The 15,892-nt window shown below is 40.7% G+C and overlaps 1 protein-coding gene across 10 annotated transcripts in view; it reads right to left on the reverse strand.

Moving 5' to 3' along the window:
- The window catches only part of KDM2A (lysine demethylase 2A), a 73,804-nt gene extending 59,119 nt beyond the window's left edge, over positions 1-14,685 (reverse strand). Inside the window, exons 1-3 of one of the 10 annotated variants that reach the window (XM_048483547.1) lie at positions 14,628-14,685; positions 13,715-13,742; positions 12,212-12,316 (exon numbers count right to left, since the gene is read on the reverse strand). In XM_048483547.1, coding sequence (XP_048339504.1) covers positions 12,212-12,316; positions 13,715-13,742; positions 14,628-14,638 — 144 coding nt within the window. In that variant the 5' untranslated portion in view covers positions 14,639-14,685. Of the gene's footprint in view, positions 1-12,211; positions 12,317-13,714; positions 13,743-14,451; positions 14,525-14,573 lie in introns of those variants that run through there. The other 9 variants (XM_048483552.1, XM_048483551.1, XM_048483548.1 and 6 more) reach the window with 9 other exon arrangements.
- Between the last annotated feature and the right edge of the window lie 1,207 nt (positions 14,686-15,892).

The raw sequence follows: 15,892 nt of genomic DNA on the forward strand, positions 1-15,892 counted from the left end.
AAATTTCTGGGAATTTTTCCATCTCTACCCTTCATTACAAAGAGTGACCATATTTACAAGAGCAGCAAAAAAAATACGAGGAAAGTTAAAGAGACAAAAATTAAGGAACTCAAAACTGTTCATATGCTAATTTGACATGCCCAAGCAATCATAGTAGCATTTTGCGAATATGTATTACATTTACATGGTATTATTTTATTCTGCCCTTCTTCCAAGGAGCAGCATATATAATAATCTCTTGTTTAGTAATACTGAAGATTTTGAGGAGATCTTATCTTATAGTGCATTTAACTCATTCCAGAGGTGGGAAAGTTTTTTCAGTTCTCCAAATTTCTCAATTTTTTTAATTGAAAATTTTTGAAGTCAGGAAAGGTATTTCCCTTGAATTCCCTTTCCCATGTCCTCATATCCTGAAGGATATAGGAAATATACAGTATAGGAAATATACCCACAAGAGTGAGATAGCTCCCCAAGGTGGGAGTGGGAAACATAATATGATTTATGTATCAACTAAGATACAGCCCCCAATATTTCAACTTAGAATTTTGAAGTCATCTTGCTTTTGGCCATAATTTTGCAGATTTCTTCAAACTTCAAAGGATCCAAGGACACTGAGCATTTCCTTTTCATGATGTAGATATGTATTCATTGCTTCAGAAGCACAACTGAACATCAGGTACATTATCTTTAACTATACGTTCTTCTTAAAAACTCCTCTTCTGTAGATGTACTGCTTAAAACAAGATAAACTAGCTAGACCTGATGCAGCATCACTCCAAGACATTTTTTCCAAATTCAAAGTCACTTAAAATAAAGTTCTGTGAGTATTGTAAGCCTTCTGATTGTAGGTTCCACATGCTGATCTGTTTCCAGTATTTTGATGCCTAGGAATTACTGGAAATAATTGCAAATTCTAGGAATGATTGCTAAGAAAATATTGTAGACCTATACCACAATATAGTAACTGCTGTTAATAGAGGTCTTTGTTAATTGCATTTGTTAGGCAGTGTCTAAAACCCTAGTTTTAGACACTGCCTAACAAATGCAATTAACAAATTCAACATTTATTCTCAGATTAGAATTTGCCCATCGGTCAACTAAAGGCATAGCAAAAAGATTCTAGGTCTTGCACTTTTGAAGACACCCCCCTCCTATGCAGACTTATGCAGTAACTGCCTCCAAGGAGAGAAGATGCACCCAAGACTTTTGTATTGCTTGTATACAATGATAGCAGATTGTTTGTCTTTTAGTACAAATACTGTATTGATTTCGTTGTAAGCACTACAGACAGGTAAAGTCAACGAACTGCTAATATTGGGGTTAGGTACTCCTAGAAATGATACTTCATACACTGATGATATTCCACTACATCTGCCAATCATATAACCTCCACTAGCAACTGTCTTATTTAGGCCAGAATTAGAATGATGTGGTCATGCAGCTAAGGGTGTGAAAGCAGAAACTAAATCCAATTTTTATTTTATTTATTTATTTATTGGTTGAACTTATATACCGCCCTCCCCCGAAGGGCTCAGGGCGGTGAACAACAAAACAGAAATATAGCACATAAACCAAAGACTAATCTAGACCAGATCAAAATGATGTTGGCCAAGGAAGCCAAAATTTTGCATACAATGGACTTGCTGACTGTAGGCAGGTTTGTCTGTCACTAGCAACTCAGGGGAACTAATTATCTTGTGCTTTTGGACAATCTCTTGTAGGAGCAGTTGGAACAATTGCTAGGAATGCATTCTTTCATCTTAATTTTATTCAAAATTGTCACTTGCACTAAACTCAACTATCCTAGCCAGAGTACACTACTAATATGCTCTATATGGGACTGTCCTTGAAGACAACTTGAATTCTTCAATTAATACAGAAAATGGTAGCCATCCATATCATGTCAATTAGAACAGCTGCATCAGTTAGTGGTGTTCATCTCTGAAGCCCTTCATACCGTGTTTCCCAGAATATAAGACAGTGTCTTATATTAATTTTTGCTCCCAAAGATGTGCCATGTCTTATTTTAAGGGGATGTCTTATTTTTCCTGTGTTCTGTTTGTCGGGCATGCTTCCAAACAAAAACTTTGCTATGTCTTACTTTCGGGGGATGCCTTATGTTTCGCACTTCAGCAAAACCTCTACTATGTCTTATTTTTCGGGGATGTCTTATATTCGGGGAAACAGGGTAGCAGAACCACCATGCCTGAAAAATGCCTCACTCAATGTGAAACTATATGCCTGTTCCATCCTGTCAAACTAAGCCTACTTCTTTCCTTAGTCAAATGGCAGGTTTCATCCCTGTGCACTCGAGAGAGTTTCGTGCTGCTGCTCCCACCCTCTGAAATGGGCTTCCAGAAGTGATCTACAAGGCTCAATCCCTCTGTGCTTTAGAAGGCATGCAAGGTTTTTAAGAGGTCCTTTTGCTGACAGCTTATAATTGTTTGCAGAGGACTACATTTTTGGAGACAAAATTATACTGATGTATTTAAAATGTGAAAGACTGATAAGCTTGCTGTATATATTTGATTTTATTCTGATTGCAAGAAGCTGCCCTAAGAATACCAGGGCAAAAATAATTTAAGTATCCAATTTCCCCAACTTCCACAATATTGGTGGGTTTTAAATATACTTATTTTAAGTACATTTTGGTAGGATATATTCTGCATGGCCAGAAAATACTAAAGACTGCTTTTCCTTTTAACAACATTAGTTCCCCAAATTATAAGCGTGACCCAGGAAGAAATGGTCACGGAGTGAGAGCCAGGACCAAACCAGAATGATGGGTGGGTCTCACAGAAGGCACAGAGATATGAGGGAACAACAAAAGACCCAGGAGCAGATGACCAAAGCTCATGAAGGAAGGCCAAGGAGGATCCCTAGGGGGTGGCCTTGGTTAAAGGAACCAGTAGTTGGTCAGAGGCCAAGGGTGATGGTGACTCCTGGGGAAATCATTGCTTAGAAGCACCACAATTCGTAAATGCCAGCATACTTTTTCACAGTTGTTTTGACATTTTCTAGTAATGAGTAATGGTATTTGCACATGATGGCAAGACAGTTTCAAAAAGATGACAAACTTCATGAATACAAACTAAAACCCAGCTACATGGCAAGACAGAAAAATCTTTGAAGCAGGTTTACTTTCTTTAACACAAATATCTGTGAAGGTCTTTACTAGTAGCATTAAGCACAGACTGCTTATCACCATCATATCAAGGGTTTATAACTGAACATTGGTAAATACCGTATATATTTGCGTATAAGCTTTTTCAGCCCTGTTTAAAGGCTGAGAAAAGCCCCCTTGGCTTATATGCGAGTCACCATTCTATCAATGGCAAGCAGGGGGTGGGGCAGGACAACCCAGCTAGCCGGCAGGCAGAGGGAGGTCCTTATTTGGGCAGTGACTCCCCCTGATGTCACTGCCCAAATAAGGAGCTCCCTCTGCCTGCTGGCTGGCTGGGTTTGACCAAGCCCAGCCGGCAGGCAGAGGGAGCTCCTTATTTGGGCAGTGACATCAGGGGGAGTCACTGCCCAAATAAGGACCTCCCTCTGCCTGCCGGCTGGGTTTGACAAAGCCCAGCTAGCCTGCAGGCAGAGGGAGCTCCTTATTTGGACAGTGACTCCCCCTGATGTCACTGCCCAAATAAGGAGATCCCTCTGTCTCCTGACTTCCCACCCTCGGCTTATACCCGAGTCAATAAGTTTTCCCAGGTTTGGGCAGTAAAATTAGGTGCCTCGGCTTATACACGGGTCGGCTTATACACGAGTATATATGGTAACCAAAATTAAAAGTTCATGTATCAGTTAAAGAAAGGGAAAGATCAATGTTAAGAGGCACCAAAGGATTGGACAAAGCCCGTTTATTCTCACCATAAAAGGGGTTTACATATACTCCTGGAGGATAGTTCCATCCATGACTGCTAGCCATGGTGAGTAAAGGGGATGGAACCTTTGAAAACCAGTCCTAGGAGGAAGCATCAGGAGAAGGCTTCAGTGTTTATATCTGGTTTGTTGGCCATGTACAGCAACTTGTTGGTCACTGGATGAAAAGGATGCTGGACCAGATGGACCATTGACCTGATCTAGCAGGACTCTGATATTCTTCATATAGAGGGAAAACAGAAAAGTTTCGTCTTCTGTATAAAACAAAATCCATAGAGTCCAACTCTGTTTTAGACCATGGACACTCAATGTTCCTAGGAATCCTCTAAGAAGAACAAGACTGCACACTATTTATTACTTCATAGTATTACTTCGTAGAATTGTCTTTTTGAATAGTTAAGACCAACTCCAAGAAGTATGTATGAGCTTTCTACCATACATGTACAATTTAAAAAGAATAAAGTACTGCATTAAAAAAAACAAAGGTGAGAATGGTAAGCAGAGAAAAATAGCCACTGCAGGCAGGCAGCATTGAGTATAGCATATGAGAATAAAGACAATTGGGAAACTATGCTCCCCAAATATACCTAAGATAGAATGGTTTGCCTAACAGTACCCACTATTTTGAGACCAGAGCAAGGTAACAGGTAAAAATATTAGTGTCACATTGTTGACTATGTAAAAAAGAAAATTTGCCTTTGAAAACACAGCATTCTCAACGATCCCTAGAACTAACAGCACAAATAAAAATATGACTTATACAGTCAGCTGTATTTCACTGATAAGAGAAGAGAGCAGCACTGCTGCATGGCTCAACTAACAAGATATCCTGGAATGATCAGGGAGATATTTTGTAGACCAGGCAGACCACAATTTTTTAGGACATTCTGCCTTAGAAATTCTTCCACTACAATACTAAAACAGTCACCAGAATAGGAACAGACTATGGTAAACAATGGATTCATCCCTGTCTCAGCCATTTTAGTATTTTAAAGTGTTATGAGCTGTATGTTACGTTGCAATTTTTTCAAAAAGTGGTCACATTAATTTTATGCTGAACTTAAGGAACCCTTAAATTCACTGGGGTTTTTTCTTGTTTCTGGGCTGATTTTGTACACCATTCAGGATAAAGTTGATAGCTGGATTGTACATTAATCTGCGCCCTCTTCCTGGTTCCTTCCTGAAAATTCTTCCTAGCTAAATGCTCCACTGTGGTCCTAATGCCCACCTTGCTTAATGCCTTCCACTTTAATGTATTTCACTGTCCTTGTGTATGTGAAAGCATCCGAATTCTCGTGAGGTTTGTTTTTTTCTTCTCATAAGCAGTAGCTGCCCTCCTGGCCTGCAACATGGCCGGGGAAGCCCTGAGCCGCCCAGAGCAGCAGCAGCTGTCATAGCCAAGCCCCCAACTGGAACAGTGGAACAGCATTCCTACAGCATTAAGACAATAATTGCGGGGCTGGATTTGAAATTCCCGCTTCTGCCTCATCGACCATTTTAACCGCTATTTCTCCTGCTGCTGCTCTTCCGGCCATTTTATATATGGAGAGGAGTGTCTCTGAGTGAAAAGAGGCAGGTTTTTGCCAGTGCTTGTTTATGGCTATAAAAATGCTCTTGAAGTGAAATGCCAAGTTTAATAGAGCCAAAGGACATTTTTAAGGAAAGCTGCACATAGCAATGACTCTTCAATGCTTATTTAGATTTGGCACTATTTTCTCTCTGGCGGAAGCAGCATTCTATCACTTCCTGTGCACAATGTAGGACCACACTCTCGTTTTTATCCAGAACAGGGCATAGTTGTTAATATGACTTATTCCATTGTTGCTGATATTAGGCTGGCCTCATAACTTACAACTGGTTAATTATTTTTGTGACTGTTAAAAAGTCATTTAAGTGACTCTTTTCTGGATGGATAAAAAACACAAGTTGATCATTTCACAGTCTCTTCAACCTAGTGCTTATTAATGTCCATCAGCTCCAAATAGAGATGTGAAGGATTGAGGTTTATTTAACAGTTCCCAAAGAAAAACTGGAAATTTGAAGAATGATGGCTGCTTCCACAGAGTGATGTGCCATGTTGTTGATGCAACAAGAATAGGGAGGGGTGGCATAATGAAATACCCAAGCCCCAAAATCGCTTTTTTTCTGGAACAAAACCAGGAATTTGGTATTTTTAGTGAAATGCAACTGCCCACCCCAAAAAAACTCATGTTGTTTTCACATTTGGTAGGTGTTTGTCAGCTACATGTGCCTGTTCTTCTTAGATTCTACTGCTTTGTTGAGCACACAGCCCTTCTAGCCAAACACCTTTAGAGATAAGCCACACAGAGTTGCAGTTCCCTTTTCTTCCTGCCTTTTTTGGGGGGAGGGGAGCACAGAGTCCTTTTCTTCAATCACTGGGTAAACAGAGAGCCTGGGATGGGATGTACTAAAATAATAGGATGCAATGGAAGATGCCCCAAGGTCCACTGGATACAAAGGGAGCCAGGAATGCCAATTGACAAACATAGACACAATTGAAATACATTCATTGTCAACCGATACTACTGGTTGTGGTGGGTTTTCCGGGCTGTGTGGCCGTGGTCTGGTGGATCTTGTTCCTAACGTTTCGCCTGCATCTGTGGCTGGCATCTTCAGAGGTGCATCACAGAGGGAAGTCTGTTACACTGTGTAAGCCTTCGACAATACAACCTATACTACTTTCGCCACACCCTGTGCTTCATTTTGTTTACCTCAATATGAGTAAACTTCCCAGTTTCCCCCGCAATTAAAATAATTAAAATTTGTATTAGTTCTTTGAAATCTTACCAATCCCCAAAACCACACATAAAGGAAAAGATTCACCAAATTACAAAGCACTTATCATATAAGGACTCCAAGCCTCTTCTGCTCCAAATGTTAACCCTAAAAACAGTTTTTGGGGACTTGGTCATTAAGCATCTAGAAAAATTAAATGTTTAGCAACATTATTGATAAAGGCCTCACTTTTCTTTAATGGTTCTTATTTCAAGAGTCCTTAACCTTCAAAACTACTAATCATCCATTTATTTATTCTGCTTTGTCTAAATATTCTATCAAGGATTTCCAATTGTCCATAATCTTAATTAAGTTCTTTTCTTTGAGTAATGAAATTAACTTGGCCATCTCTGTCAACTCTAAAGCCTTCATCCACCATTCTTCCATCCCACTTTTTAAAAGAATCCTTTTTGTCTCCCATGGCTTCCTCCACTTGGATTATTAATCACACTGGTGTTGTTCTGGACTTAGTGGTGTCTCTCCTAACTTGAAGACTATATGGACTTCTATATGGACTTCTATTAGTGTAACTTTAAACAGAGCTATAGGGCAAATTCAGCACTGGACTGCTAAGGTTTAGCAATAGGTGGACAGGAAGTTTCCTTCAATTTCAGCAGCTCTATTCTATTGCACTATTTGTTAAGAAGAATTTCCCAAGTGCTTATCCTCCATGCAATTTCTCACTAGCCCCAAATTTACTGTCTAACAAGAAACATCATGAAGGCAATACATTGGCCTGCTGATGCCCACATATAAGGTTGGGTTTTTACATACTTGGGGACTCCTCAGGCATAGATGTAAAATTTCCAGAAGTTTTGAAGTCACAGGAAAAAAAGAACACATTCTTTCCCAATTCCCTCAGAATTACCGATAACAGAAATTCTGGGAAAAACTGAAATACAAGCAAAACTTACTCTTCTATCAGGCCTAAAACCTACTTTGATGTTTTAACATTTATAACTTATCAAGCATAAAATTATATTAATAAGCACATATAGGAATTTAATATTCTAAGTATCTGGCAGTGCTATCCTAAAAAAAAGTTTCATGGAAGTTAGTCCCTATTAATAAAATAGGCCTTGCTTCCAAGGAAAGATGTTTTGGATTGCTCCATTAGTTAGCTTTCTCACTTTAGTATTGGATGTATTTGCAGATTCCCTTGTAGAAAGCTATAAGCTGTTGCATCCCATGCTATATGAGCACTTTTAATTCATTCTAAAAGAAATAAATATTTAAAGGAATCTTTAAAAAACTAGTTTTTAAAGCCAGCTATCTCTCCACCCCCTTCTTTCCTATTCATATGAACTATACTCATAACCCAAACACTGATTCATACCACAGCTATCTTAACTCTCCCTACCTACACAAGCCTAGCTGATCTTAAATCACGACTGAGCCGAGGTAGCTTTGTTCCCAAATAATGCCCTCATTTCAAGAAGATGGAAGTTGAAAGAGGCTAAGCACCTACAGAAAAGGAAGAATATTGCTAAAAAATAAACTGCCCTAGTTATAATTGACAATGTAATCATGCATAGGTCCTTCCTTACCCTTCCAAAAAGTCCTTTAAAATGTGATACTGTAAGTAAGTAATGTAATGTAAGTAAACAAAATGTAAGTAAACAAAAATGTAAGTAAACAAAGGGCTTCGTGGGACTTTTTTCACGGCAATAAATAGGTCAGTTTTGTAAATTAAACAAATAACTATGATTTTTTTTTCATTAAACACCAAAATTATTCCTAAAACAAATAAGCATTCTCTATTTATATGGATTCCTCCTTTCTATGCTGCATGCCAGGAATGAGTGCTCAAAACTTGTAGCCTGAGAATTACAAAGCTTAACTATTTCTATTTAGGAAGACAGAAGTAGTTCCTCAGAATGCCAAAACCTTTTGTACTGTCCTTTTACTATGGTTTTCTTGGAATTCTCACAGTTACTGCTAAACCCTTCAATAGTAATTGAACAATATTTAACCCAAAACTACTGTATAAATAGTACAAACAATTGAATAATTGGGGCATTCCTAATAGTAACATCAGTATTATTAAACATGTAAGGTAAGTACATTAAACATTTTATTAGACATCCCATAACATTGCAATTTAAATCTTCTTTAATGGCTTTTGAATTTTTAGTACATTCTAACTCAGACCAGATAAGGAGTGGTTTCAAATCTCTCTCTCCATATAAACATTTAGATGCTTAGAGGGCAATGTGGAAGAAACTTGTCAAGAAAGTGTCACTGAAGTTAGGAAAAAACTTTGAAATTATCATATAGACAGTAGTTTACACTAGTAAAATGGAAGTATATTGACACAACATCCTCTGTCTGGTGCTGGAAATGCCATAATATCATCATATCCATAATAAAAGGCTAAGGGATGAAAAGTCCCAACAAGGAACCCTCCACCATTCCATCCCCTCCCCAGAGCAGCAGCACTTTGGCACTGCTACTCCAGGGGCCACAGAAGCCCTCCAGCAACCACCCCAGCCCACGGATCAGCAGATTTTTGGGCTGCAGAAGCCCTCCCACCTCCCCCAGCAACCACCCCAGCCTGCAGATCATCTGATCCACGGGCTGCAAAAGCCTTCCTGCCCATGCCCAACAACCAGCCCGAGCCCTCCCACCTATCCCCAACCATCCCAATTCCACCCTCCCCCACCCCAAGGCTCACCTTGCCATCCTCTCCTCATCTCTAGCCTCTTTTGGTGAGACAGAGTATAATTAATGTATTTTCAGGAGACAGAGTATAATTAATGTATTATTAGTTAACTCTACCTTACCAAAAGGAAAAAAAATTGTAACTTCATTCACCACATGCTGGACCGTCTTTGTTTTAGAATTTGCGGTTCAGGTCCTAGTGCCTACATAGTTCTGTTAGGCGAGCACTAGGATCAGTGGTGGGATCCAAAATTTTTAATAACAGGTTCCAATGGTGGTGGGATTCAAACAGTGCTGCCGCCGCACACATGCACCTCCAGTCCCTATTGGGCAGGGAGGTTGCTTTAGTAACCCCTTCTTGGCACTCAGAAAAAATTAGTAACCACTTCTAGAGAAGTGGTGAGAACTGGTTGGATCCCACCTCTGACTAGGATCCAAAAGGAGCATTCCAAAACAAACACGGTCCAGAATGTGGCAAACGAAGTTACAATTTTGGTTCTTCCTTTTGGGTGTGACCATTTCATCCATCAACTCCATGTTTCTCTTTATGACAAATATACATCACTTCTCAAATTCCCTCAAGAGCAACCAGTTCTAAAGAAAATAAGACCATGCTCAGTTAAGAGTGCTCAAGCTCTCAGAACCACAATAGGCTTACAAACCTCAACCATCCGCCCTCAAAAACATTAAACTTTTTCGCATATTTACACTCTCATGATATTTTATCACAGCTACTCTTCCCAACGTTATTTTTTACCAAAGGGGGGGGGGGACTTTAAAAACAACAACAGATTGTCCCTTGATTACCAACAGCTTCTCACAGCCAAGAAGTATTTTTTTTCAAGGGGGGGGGGAATTATTTCCTGAAGGTGGCTAAGAAAGCCTTGTTCAAATTAAATTTGGGTTCTTAGGGTAAACAACACATGCATGCACACCCAGTCTATGGAAAATGAAATTAACCAAGAACCTCACTGACTAAGAATTACTTTGGAGGAGACGTTCTCCTAGCCCAAGAATCTGAAATACAGTGGAACCTCAGTTTTTGTCGGTAATCCATCCAGATTACTTCGGCGAAAACCGAGGCTCCCATTGGCAAGCAATGGAGCCTGCACGGTTGCCAGTTTTCGTTGCAGATTTAGCGCGCGCAGATGAAAACCAGTGATAACTGAAGCAACCAACGAAAACCAAGACAACATTTTCGCCCAAAGAATCGGCAAAAACTGAAACCGACAAAAACCGATGTCAAAGATAATGGAGGTTCCACTGTAAAAGAGACCGAAGCCCTCTTAGTCATGTATGGGAGCATTTTTGAAAAACATAGAAGAAAAAAAGAGGAAATGTTCCTGGTTGTTCAAAGTGAGGAAGACCAAGCATGCTGCCAACTACACAGGTTTAAAAGCGGAGTGTACGGCTGCTTTTAAAAGACCTCAAATTATAAACTGGAACACAGTAATTAAGCATGCATCACCAGAAATTACCTGGCTAGTAGTCACACAGAAGAAGAAAGAAGAAGAAAGAAGAGAAGGAGGAGGAGTTTGGATTTATACCCCACCTTTCTCTCCTGTAAGGAGACTCAAGGTGGCTTACAACCTCCTTTCCCTTTTTCTCCCCGCAACAGACACCTTATGAAGTAGTGGGACTGAGGGAGTTCCAAAGAACTGTGACTAGCCCAAGGTCACCCAGCAGGAATGTAGGAGTGTGGAAACACATCTGTACTGCCATCACATGGAAGAACTTGTAAGACTACTCATTTTGAATTGTGAATAAACCTCTGAGGTTATCAAGTCTGACTTGCGTTTATTTTGTTATAATCCAACGTTGCAAATATCTCATCTGCATTAAACTGCTATTCTGAATTAATATTTCTTTTTCAATGCTTCAACAGTGTTAGACCCTCACCCAAAAGAGACCTTTTTACCTTCAAGCTGATATTTCAGTTTGAAGCCCAATTCAACAACACTAAATCAACATTACATTTTCAGTCCTACTCCAATAAGGTGCCTGTTCAGAATACAGAATGTGTTACCTACCCCCATCTAGATGTTAAAAGCCATCAAAAATGTCTTCCAGCAGTTAGGAAAACTGTTTTTGTTTGGATTGTGATGATTCCCTGGAAAAAGAGCATTTCTGTGGCCATGTGTCAGCCTCTGTGCATGTCTGATCTAATGAAAAGACTTTAATGAAAAAACCAAGCCCTTTACCACTTAGCGCCACCTTGAATTACCTGTGTAGGTAATAAAGTGGTAAAATGTTGGAGCACAGCAAGTACACTTTACAGCACACCTCCAACATGAAAAGCTGATGCACAATATACTACTGAAAATTCATTGCAGTTCTCAAAGACAGTCTCACAAAGTACATTACAACAGTCTAGACTTAATGTTATGGACATGAATGACTCTTGCTAGGTCCACAGTGGAGAAAAATGGTCACAGACTTCTCACCAAATCTAAGAAATCTAAGAATTTCTCACCAAATCTAAGAAATGAAAATACTCTAGCCATCACTTGGACCTAGCTTTCCAGACACATTCAAGGTTTTAAATCTGAGCATAAAGGTAACTGACCATCACCTATTCTGTCCTATTTTTCTCCCCAGATACATCAACTTGCCTGTGGTCAGCACTACTTTCAGTTCTTTACCATGGCAAGCAGTGTGTATATTACATTAAATTATCAGATACAGCCATCAGATTACAAAATTCAAAAGAGATTCCATTAATATTCACTGGGAGGAAGAGCTATTACAACAATGTTTTTTAAAAGTACTTGAAAACAATCTAAATCAATCTTTTTCAATGCTTCAACAGTGCTAGGCCCTCACCGATATTTCAGTTTGAAGCCCAATTCAACACCACAGATGTCATACTGACCAGTCTTTTGCTATAACGGATCCGCTCTTCTTCAGGCTCCATCTCAGACTCTTCTGACGAGAGTGAGAAGGAGATATCAGAACTGCTGTCGTCTTCCTCCTCCTCCTTAAAAATCAGAACAGAGCACATTTTTAAAAAATCTTCAACTTCTATTTAGAATTTCCTCCATTTTTTTGCCATGAGACCTTTACAGTGATCCACACGTATAAAAACCAAATTTCTTCTTTGCTTCTGCTCCATTCCCACCTGATGTTTTCCCCTTGCTTTTGTCAACAGCAATATGAAATGCCAATAAGGGAATAATGACAATTTAACATGATGTGGATTTAAAGCCTTTCCTACTGCTTTCCAAAAAAGCTAAGTTTTTCAACAAGGTAAACAAAGCAGTAGTAGAAGCCTGCATCATGCTCAAACATTGTGAATGTTTAGTGGAATACATTATCCCAGGCCCATGCAACTAGTGACCTACCACAGCCAACGTGGTCAGCCATCCTAGCAGCCTATCAGAAGTTACTAAACCTCACTTTTTCTGACCCACCACGAATCACAAAAGCAAGAGGTTTACAAAGCAGTTGGCAGACCTGTGTAGATCTACCTAACTTCCAACGGCCATTTTGAACAAAAAAAATTATAAACAGTAACTATAGCAAAAGTATAAACATTAAAATGCTAGTGTTGGCTAAGTGTGACTGACACTCGAAGAACCTAGTCCATTCAACATCTCGATTATTACTGTCAGAACATGTGATAGACAGCACATTTTCAATGTGATGCTTGGCAGAGGTTGCTGAAGTTAAACAGAGGAAAAGGGGTGCACAGAACTGGGCAATTACAACTGACTGAATAGAAAATATATTAAAAGTATGATGATGAAGGTACTAATATGATGGACTAAGGCCCCAACCAGACCCCGGTTGGATGCGTACAGGATATTATAGTGGTGGATTCTATCCTCAAGCAACACCTAGTGCGACCTCAATGTCATTCCAACTTCAAATACAGCATGACCAAATATTTAAGTAGTGTTTTAAGATAGGATGAGGAAAGCATGCAAGTAGTCTCCATGTTGTAAAACTATGTCAAGGAATTAATCAGTACAGCACCCTGGTGTAGAACTTGTTTGAATTTAATAATAAGCAAGTACAAAACATAACCTGTAATAGGCTGCAGCTAAGTAAGACCTAGCTAGAAGTCTTACGCCTGACTCTATACTTCAAGTATAAAAGCAGCAATAAGGGATTGGGTGGGGAGAAGAAAATTCAAATTCCTATTTCCAATTTTCTCACTTCAAATAATCCCAGAAGTCTGAAAAGATTGGAAGGTGAAGAAACTCAGCCTACTATATACAAGCCCAACTCCATGCTAGAAGAGGCATGAAGTAGAATCAGCAGAAACTTTATTTCTACATGTTGAGTGGGAGACTACATGAACATCCAAACTTTCAACAACGAACATAATCGGGCATTATTTTACAAAGGGACAGAATATAATGTCAAGTCTTACCAGGTCTCTGGCTTTCCTTTGCCCTTTTCTAAGGACAAAAAGAGAGTCGGAAAACAAATTAATTCCCACTTGTGTTTGTCTTCGGCCCTTAAGGCTGGAGAGCGTCAGCGTCCAAAAGAGGCAGCAAGCAACAAAAACCCAATCCCATCAGAGGAGGGAAAATGAGAGCGGGTTGTCAGGTGAGTCCTTAGGATTGCTACACTGTTTCAGTTCCTCTCACAGAGACCAGACTAAGAAGGGCGTTAGGTGAAAGAGGGCACCCTGGAAACGACTGCCGCTCTCCCCTCACTTCACCCCAGCCTCGAAAAAGGTAAACTCAGCACAACTCCTCGAAGGGAAAAGCATCTCTCACTGACCGTAGCGAAACTCTCTCCTACTCAGTTTTTATTCTTTAAAAACAGACGGCTCCCGTTCTAGCTGAGTAACTCCAGAACCGTCTCCCCACTTCAGCAGACCAGTCCGACCAGCACATTCAGTCCTCGCAATACCGCAAGTTGCCTTTCTAGCACACACCCCTCAGACCTTTACCTCAGCCCACTTGCCTTACCTCAAAGGCGACCACCTAACCCAGCCAGTCCCCATCCATCACTCAAACTCACGAGCACTGGCTCCACTCTCAGGCACACAACACGCACCCCGGAGTCGCATCCCAGCCTGAGCTCTGACGCCTCCAGCTCTAACACCCCCCGGGACACGAACAGAGCCTCTCGCCGGACTGGGCCAGCAAGCTCCCTCACATCGATTCTCAGGGTCGAGGACGGGGACCCAGCACCACGCCACGAAGCCTCCCGCCCCGCCGACCCCAACCCGCCGCTACCGCTCGTCCCCCGCCCCGCCACCCCCAGACTCTTCCCCTCACATAGAAGCAGCCGCCGCCATTTTGAACCCGTCAGACTCTCACATACACACATACTCGGCCGCCATACTGCGCCTGCGCTTCGTAACCTTCTCTAACCGGCCCCCTCCCAACAGGCGAGACTCTCCTGTGCGCAGGCGTACTTTCCCCCACCCATTCAAAAACCCGCCCGAACTACGCACGCGCACAAGCCGAAGCCATTTTAGAACGAAGCGCTGGGAACGCATGCGTAGTTACTTTACCACCCTTAAGCTTAGAACCTCGTCTTACGTAAACCTGTAGTTTTCGGTTGCTCCATTTGTGGAACTGGGGTGTTTCTGACGCGTGCGCAGTAGTTGCACGCCGGCGGAGCCGTTTGCTGTGGATTTCATGTTGGACTCGGACTTTTGATCTCAGTGGAAGTATCTAATCCGGAGTCGAACATTTAAAGATAGATATGTCGTTGCTCAGAAAGACAGGCTCAGTCCCTTGCTGCTTTTACGTAAAGAGCCTTCACTTGACTTCTGTAAGCATCTATTGCTATGATGGCTTTCAAGGCCCATTGAGCAAGATGTAGGTTTGGGACCGTACCATTTTTGGAAGTGGCCCAGCGTCTTTCCTCTACTATTGGGGTTTATTAAGTTTTGTAAGATTCTAGCTTATCTGGCGAAAGACGTAAAAAGCCGTTTGAACGGCAGAAAAGCATTTAACCCATTTAGCATATAGTATTTGCCTGGGATCAAACTGGCCACTCGCAAAATTTTCAAAATTAAAAATACCGAACCTGTGGCACAATTTTGGACAGCAGAAGGAGCAACAGAAAGAATCGGGCGTTTGTTATTGGGAGCCTTTTTCTGCCTCATGGGAATGACCGAGATTGTAGTCCTGATCTGCATACAAGTAGATGTTTAGATAAATCTCTCGAAGACCCCGTCCGAATCTCCTTTTTTTACCACAATATAAGACACAGGGGTGCTAATAAGGTTTTCGTTAATTTGATTGGGCTAATTTTTACAAGGTTTAAAATAGTCAATTTGACCTGGATGTGTCTAAATTTTGAAACACTTTGTACCTTAAGATGTTAATAGAGTTTGAAGTAGATAAAGAATGACGACATACCTGTGTTTTATCATTCAGTCCTTTTGTATGCTAAGTTATGCAGAAGTGCCACCAACATAGGACTTACTCCTGAGTTAACACTTATGTGCAGCTAGGTTTTTTAAAATCCTTTTTTTCTGGTGTTGGAAGGTGGTGCTTTAGGTATGGAAGATGCGCACAATCTACGTTTAGAGAAACCAGAGTAGCTATGCTTTATTGATGACTGTCCCGATTCTGAAAACATT

Source organism: Sphaerodactylus townsendi, linkage group LG02, assembly GCF_021028975.2.
Source record: "Sphaerodactylus townsendi isolate TG3544 linkage group LG02, MPM_Stown_v2.3, whole genome shotgun sequence".
NCBI lineage: Eukaryota > Metazoa > Chordata > Lepidosauria > Squamata > Sphaerodactylidae > Sphaerodactylus > Sphaerodactylus townsendi.